The sequence below is a fragment of the Trypanosoma cruzi genome, genomic scaffold, assembly GCF_000209065.1.
Source record: "Trypanosoma cruzi strain CL Brener 1047053517051 genomic scaffold, whole genome shotgun sequence".
Taxonomy (NCBI): Eukaryota; Euglenozoa; class Kinetoplastea; order Trypanosomatida; family Trypanosomatidae; genus Trypanosoma; species Trypanosoma cruzi.
Genome location: NW_001849392.1, coordinates 7,930 through 14,869, shown reverse-complemented (window position 1 = coordinate 14,869; position 6,940 = coordinate 7,930). Strand labels below are relative to the sequence as shown.

The 6,940-nt window shown below is 50.6% G+C and overlaps 2 protein-coding genes and 1 pseudogene across 2 annotated transcripts, besides 13 other annotated features; all 3 read right to left on the bottom strand.

The window, feature by feature from the left end:
• Nucleotides 1-1,319: a sequence feature (areas merged during assembly that could not be assigned to a particular haplotype. This can correspond to areas where the two haplotypes were merged or to regions with more than two copies in the genome that were merged during assembly.).
• Tc00.1047053508765.50 lies at nt 596-850 on the bottom strand (annotated as a pseudogene).
• Nucleotides 1,087-1,109: a microsatellite.
• Nucleotides 1,320-2,332: a sequence feature (areas not merged during assembly with more than two copies in the genome that could not be assigned to a particular haplotype).
• Tc00.1047053508765.40 (uncharacterized protein) lies at nt 1,571-1,918 on the bottom strand (the record flags this gene model as incomplete). The annotated part of the gene is made up of 1 exon (XM_799832.1): nt 1,571-1,918. One exon carries the CDS (start codon nt 1,916-1,918, stop codon nt 1,571-1,573), a length of 348 nt encoding a protein of 115 aa, XP_804925.1.
• Nucleotides 1,682-1,711: a microsatellite.
• Nucleotides 2,333-3,249: a sequence feature (heterozygous, Esmeraldo-like haplotype).
• Nucleotides 3,250-4,986: a sequence feature (areas not merged during assembly with more than two copies in the genome that could not be assigned to a particular haplotype).
• Nucleotides 3,281-3,317: a sequence feature (T-rich).
• Tc00.1047053508765.30 (glycosylphosphatidylinositol-specific phospholipase C, putative) lies at nt 3,419-4,561 on the bottom strand (the record flags this gene model as incomplete). Its single annotated transcript, XM_799831.1, has 1 exon — nt 3,419-4,561. One exon carries the CDS (start codon nt 4,559-4,561, stop codon nt 3,419-3,421), a length of 1,143 nt encoding a protein of 380 aa, XP_804924.1.
• Nucleotides 4,782-4,811: a sequence feature (AT_rich).
• Nucleotides 4,915-5,034: a microsatellite.
• Nucleotides 4,987-6,940: a sequence feature (heterozygous, non-Esmeraldo-like haplotype).
• Nucleotides 5,029-5,465: a mobile genetic element.
• Nucleotides 5,445-6,940: a mobile genetic element.
• Nucleotides 5,468-5,690: a mobile genetic element.

Genomic DNA, 6,940 nt, shown 5'->3' with positions numbered 1-6,940 from the left:
TCTCAGTGGCATTATTGGCTGTGGCAGAAGCCGCACACGAGGAATTAGGAAAGCAGCAGCAGAGCGCAAAAAACAGCAGGGCACACAAGAAAGGGCGCATCACCATCACCGCCAGCATCGCAAAAAATAAACTTGCTTAACACTGTAAAGCCAACCTTTGACGGCATGGGAGAGCAAGGAGAAACACGGCCAGTACTCCAAAAAAAACAGCAGCAGCACACACACACACCATGAGGCTGATGGAATAGGTGAAAAAAGAAAATACACAGACATAGCCCTGCAGCAAAAAAAAAAAGAAAAAACAGAGAACTGCACCCAAAGACCCCAGTGCGCATGCACTCCCAACTATGCGTACACGCAAACAGTCGTATGCGTGTCATGCAAAAGCGCTTTTCTCGGATGCCTGCCATGTGAAGAATGTGCGGGAAAACAGGAAGCACGAGGCTAAGCAAAAAAAAAAAAAAAATTCTCTTTATCTCTGCCTAAAAAAAAAAAAAAAAAAGATCATCATTTATCTTGTTTTATCCATTAACCCACAAGAGAGGAACAACAATCACTGCAGTTGTGTGCCGGCACTCACAGCCCACGCCTTTCCTCAGCATAAAGTGGTGTACGCCAGCGCGGACACCGCGAGCACCAGCGGGGCATAAACCCACGCAGGGCTGTTGTATCCAAAATCAAATTAGAAAGCATATGAGGGTACGCGGGTGGTCGTCGTAGTTGGTGCTGGTGTGGTCGTCGTCGTTGTGGTTGTGTTCTTCTGTTTATTACCATTGGCTGTCACGCACACGGACGGGCAGCAGCACAGGGCAAGCACCAACAGGGCGCACAGTAGTCGGTACTTCGTCATTATCGTGATTTTATTATTGATGGCTTGGCTGATGCCAATCCTTTTTTATTTTGCAGCAGAGCAGTAAGAGGAATTAAAAAGAAGGATGCTTGTTGGCAGTGACACGCCTTTACAGTTGAGTGTAAAGTGTGACCGTCACATTTACATCAAAATGGAGCGACCTTCTGCAATGGACGTACATCTGCGGTTGTGCATCGCCAATGTATGATCACTCCTTTTCAAGCCGCTGCTTCTCGAAAAAAAAAAAAAAAAAAGAAAACGTGGTGATTTTTTTGCTGCAAATTAAGAAATAAACTGCCTCTGTTGAATAAAGGAGATAAGAATAATAATAATATTGATAAGAAGGCAAAGAGCACACAGCGTCTTTTCATTTTTTCCCCTCCACTCCATTATAGTACCCGAAAGTGCGACCAAAACAAAAGCTTCAGCGTAAGCCGCATGACGCCCCGTTGGCCTCATATGCAAGCATGCCACCAATCACTCGTTTGCAAGGACCTTTCTTAATCTTCCATGTACGTTGCTTTGCCTCCGTGTTGACGTAATAGTGGCGGCCACTCTCTGAATCCCTAACTCCATTCCACGTCCCAGACACCCGTAGCGCACCTTTTGTTTTCGAGGGAATCCTTTCCTGCACTTCGTGCTGCTTCCACTGTGGGGCTGCACCAGCCCTCTTCATTTCTAGAGGCTCGGCTTGCGTTTTCCCCCTCTCCTCTTGCGTGATCATCTGCCTGCATCATTTCCTCCCATCTCTCGCTGGCGTAGCTCCCTCCATTGGCCGTGCAAAACGCCACCACCTCCTGCTGGCGTCGCTGAGCATGCCTCTGCCGCATTTGTTGCAGTTGCTGCTGCTGCTGCTGCTGCAGGAGAGGGGTTTCTCTCCACGAGCGTCTGCAACTCAATTTTGACCGCCTCTTCTTTCCCCCGCGACAATTCCGAGCCCAGATTTTCTCGCGCCAGAGCCTCTGAGGTCAAAAGGCCGTTGGCGGAGAATTGTTGCTGCCGCTGCTGCTCAGTCTTGCGCTGTGATCCCATCCGACGTGCCCCATTCAACTCCTCATTGCTCCCCATCTGCGTGCCAAGTGACGCCAAGGTTGGTGTGACTGCCTCACTCTCCTTCCTTTCCTCACGCTTCACAGCGACGTCGGTCGACACCACGCCTCCAGAAGATCGCTGCTGTGTACGCAATGCCTGTGGCGGCTGCTCGAGTCATGCGTACCCGCCATCGCACACTGTCTGAAAAGCTTATTTTCCGCCCATGTCTTGTGACTCCTTGCAAGGCTTCTGCTGGCCGTCACGGGAGGAGGGGCACCGTTGGTGGCCGTTACCTGCTGGCGCGAAGACAGGGGGCATTTGCCTCCTCCATAAGGCGGAGGGCACGGATGCACCTTCCTTGCGACTCCAACAACACGTTCCTTTTCTTCTCCTTTTCCAGAAGATGCAGAAGCCCACGCATCTCAGAGGCTGTCTCCGCCTCGCTCCGGCAGGAAATTGCGCCACGGAGTGAGCAAGACGCGAATCGTGCGTGGCAGAGGCGGGCCCCCACGTCCGCCGACGTGCTTGCGGCGATTTGGCGAGGCAGCGGCCGTAATTTTGGGCGTGGAGCACAAAAAGACGATCCACGCGACAGCGGGCGAGTTGCCCGCCGCCCCTCAGTTCTCGGAGAGGTGGCGTACGAAGAACGGGGCGGCACGCAAGAAATGGCCTCACGCATTCGAATACGCCGCAGCATTTCGCCCCTCGGACCACCCCGCTGAATCACGGGCACACGCGTCGTCAAATTCGGCGGGGAACGGCATCCTGCAGAGGGCGCCGGCAACGGCCGGTTTTGCACGAGCCACTGCCCGCGTCCTGCACCGGGAACGCAAAGGGTCGCGTCCGCAACACTCAGGAGCTGCAGCGCGGCGGCGATCCTGTCCGCCGCCAAGACGCCCTCGACCTAAGAAGAAAAAATGCCTGAATGCGTGAAGAAGGCAAAGTAGTACGGCACCCGGTCTCCCTTCCTGGACACGTGGCGGCGTCTCTCCCGCGCTTTCCGCCGGCTCAACTCAGCACGGAGTCCGGGTTCAGTGGGTCGGGAGACCGACAGGGACTCCCGCGTGAGGCGCACCACCGCACGCTCAAACGGTCTCGCACAACAACTGCGCAGGCCCTATCGTGGGTATTTGAAAACGACAATGCCGCCACCGATGCCCCCAGGCCCACGACCCCGCCAAACTAGAATGTGGAGCATGCCACAAATGCACGCATGCTACTGGGCGGTAGTGGCTGCTGCTCGCGAGGATGGCTCATCTCCGCAGCGCCCTGCCTCTACATGGCCACGTCGTATAAATCAACAAGAAAGAATGAGAAATTTCAGTAACGTCTCCCGTAAGCTTGCGGAACGCCAGCAACGCAAATAAAGTGGATGGACAGCGAGAAGTAAGCGGCATCAAATAAAAAGAAAAAAACAAAACAAAGCAAAAAAAAAGCCCAGTAATAATTAGAAAAGCAAAAAACGATTAAATGTGAGGAGTGGGAGAAAACTCACCCACTCCCCTCACGGCCTTTCTCATTGCCTTGTCACTGCAGCTAACCCTCTTTCAAAAACGGCGCTGCCGAGGAATCTTCACATAGACGCGAAGCGCGTAGGAAGTTAAGGTATACACACATGCCAACGGCATTTGTCTCCGTCGTGCCGTCCATTATCTGACAGCGGCCCAGTTCCACGCAGTCCAGCATAAGTATGTTTCCGTGTGTGTTTATCCCTGATGGAATCATCACCTTGGCACCATCCAAGAGCCCATGTGCATTCAGCAGATAAAACCACTCAAGCAAGGACGGGTTCACACGTGTTGCCACGGCATAAATACTCGAGACAACCTTCCTTGATACTTTTGGGAAAATACCACGAAAAATGTTACTCTTTCGTGGCGTATAGACAGCCTGTGTAACGTGCAGTTTTGAAGGCACGCCAGTCTGGGGATACTTTAGATCGTCCAGTAGCAAATTATTGAGGGCCTGCAGCAGCTTCCTCAACGAACCCTGATCTACCCATCGAGATACCATACATTTAGAGCGAATCCGCACCGCGGGGTATGGCAACTCATCCTCTCCACTGCTCACCACAAGAAAGATGCGGCGCCTGCGCGAGACCCTCCACAACATTTCCAACGGCGTTGTGAGCGGCACATCGACGGGTATAAAGCGATCTGAAAGGCGTTCCAACTCCTTGAAGAACTTACCCTTCCCGTCACTGTCATCCGTGAGATATAGGTGTTGAAAATCAAGCACAATAAATTCATTCGCAGAAAGGGGGTCATTGAGAAACGCCTTCACATCTTCAAGCACATCAGCCAGAGGCACAGAGATTTGGGTGTGTGATATGTACAGTCGGCTGGCGTCCTCTGGGTTTGTCGCAACGCGCAGGTCCAGATAGCGCACACCGTAGTCCAGCTGCGCGCGTACAGACATCCATTGACACCTTGACCAAGATGCACAGATCCCACGAAAAAGTAAGCGTGACAGAGAAGCAAACACCGAGTCACCAAGAAGAAACCCCGGCGCGTCCGCACCAAATGGTGAATCCTTGCGAGTGCCGTACGATGCCGCGTTGTGAGAACCCACAAGACACACCTGTGTTATGGCCATTTCGCCAATAAACGAGCGCAGGTCATGCATCCAGCTCTGTGGATCCCACGCGTTATTTGTGAAGTCGTCACTCTCCGGCAGCATGTATAGCAGGAATCACGAGTGCTGGCGCCAAACATCCCACAAGGCAAAAAAAATGAAATGAAGGTAGACACACACAAAAATAGAAAAAGGGAGGACACACCATGGGCCATGAAAACAAAAAAAAAAAATTTGATTCAGGCATACCACGCCAGGCAGCAGCCACGTAAGAAACCACTCCACTCCTAACCGTTTTTCCCGTTTCTGTTTATCCTGCGTATGCAATAAAAAAATAGATATAATAATATATATTGAGGTGGAATAACAATAACACCGTAACACAAGCCGGTCCCCTGACAGCAGTGGTTTGCCCAGCGATCATGCCCACAATGAGAAAGGGAAAAGCAAAGGGACTCAATAATAATAATAATAATAATAATAATAATAATAATAATAATAATAATAATAATAATAATAATAATAATAATAATAATAATAATAATAATAATAATAATAATAATAATAATAAGAATAATCTTCTGGGCAGCTGGCCGGATCCTGAAATAATCTATGGAAACCAAACAAGTTAGGGAAAAAGGTTCGTTAGTTAATTGCTTCAATGTTTTATTTTCATTCAATATATATAGAATTCTGTGGACCACTAGCATGGTCCTTAGTTCTCAGTTAGGATTTACATATTATTACTTACGAAGTGGCAGACTTTGGGGTCCTCCAACCACAAGACCCCGCCGCGTGGTGGGAATCAAAAGGGGGTGGGTGGGATGGCAAAATAAAAACAAAAAATTATCTTGCCGCTATCGGCTCCCTGCCCCCACAAAGTCGCGTTCTTCCCAAAAGATTCATACGGTAGAAAAGTATCATAAAGAATGTCTGCATTTATCAGGATGTAAACATACATTAATTAAGTTAGCCAGCTCTTCCGCGATCATTCTTTTCACAAGCTCCTAGAATAATCTTCTGGGCAGCTGGCCGGATCCTGAAATAATCTATGGAAACCAAACAAGTTAGGGAAAAAGGTTCGTTAGTTAATTGCTTCAATGTTTTATTTTCATTCAATATATATAGAATTCTGTGGACCACTAGCATGGTCCTTAGTTCTCAGTTAGGATTTACATATTATTACTTACGAAGTGGCAGACTTTGGGGTCCTCCAACCACAAGACCCCGCCGCTCCCCTTCGCAAGTTCCACCCCTTCGCCAAGTCCTGAAGTGTAAACACACGACCGCGCGATATGCCGTCTGCGGGGTTTTCTGCAGACCGCACGTAGGCAAAAGTTGCCTGCACTCCGCGAGAGTCCAAAAACACATATATTCGTTGCAGCTCCCACGTCATGGCGTGCGATTTCGAGCTGCCTTTATTCGCCGCTCCTTGCAGCGAAGTGTTGTCCACCCAAACGTCCATAGTGGATGGCAAGATGGCGGAAAAGGCCGATAAGGCTAAGCGTACCGCGCGCGCCTCGGCCTGCATGATAAGAAAAGGCCTCCGCTTCCATTTTCCTCCGGCAATTTTAACGTCGCCGGAGTCTGGAAGGAAAACGGCTCCCCATCCATGGAGCGATGCGTCCGTGATGATGGCGGCTGATGCCTTTTCAGTGGGATTGATGATGCGCTTGCGATTGTTCTCGATGATGTGTCGCAATCTCTCGCCCAAACCAACCGCTGACGGCGGAAGGTTCGCCGGGGATGTCTCCTGCACGATTCCCCGGTTAACTGCGGATAATCGCCGTCGCGCTGCCTTGATGAAAAAGTGGTAGTCACTTAAACGCGTGCCAAAAATGGCCGCCAAATATAAAAAGCGTGACGCCACAACCTCCATTTCCGCGATGGTTAGAGAATTGAACGCCGGCATGGCGCATACAGACCGGACAAACTTCTCACTCAGGGATACCGCCCGGTGAGTATGATCAAACTGCACCCCCAGAAAGGTGTAATGCGTAGCGCCCGATTCGCGTTCCTCCCCCATGGATGCGTGACAACTGTCCGCATTACGAAGCACTTGGGCTTCCCACAATTTAACGTCGCTTTTTGACCCTGAAATGCGTATATTATCGATCCAAACGTCGACACGCACCAATGGAGGTGCAGCCCAGAGGCGGTGAACCACCGTCGTCACCCCCGCGATTGCCGAAGTAATAATCTGGAGAATTTCTGGGCTGGCCTTGTATCCCATTGGGAGCCGTGTAAGCTCCACCAGCGTGCCGTCCTCCACGCGGCATCGAAAGAGATGCCGAGTCTCCCGCGGTAAAGAGACTTGAAAAAAGGATGCCTTTAAATCCAGGCAGGAAGCGGCCTCAGCCATCACAGGTGGCAAATAATGGGAAATGTGCAAAAGAGGAACATGAGCCTCATAAGGGTCGTCTCTGTTCTTGTCGCGTGGCCACGCGATCCATCGTCGTCGTAAACCGGTGGTTTTCTCCTCCA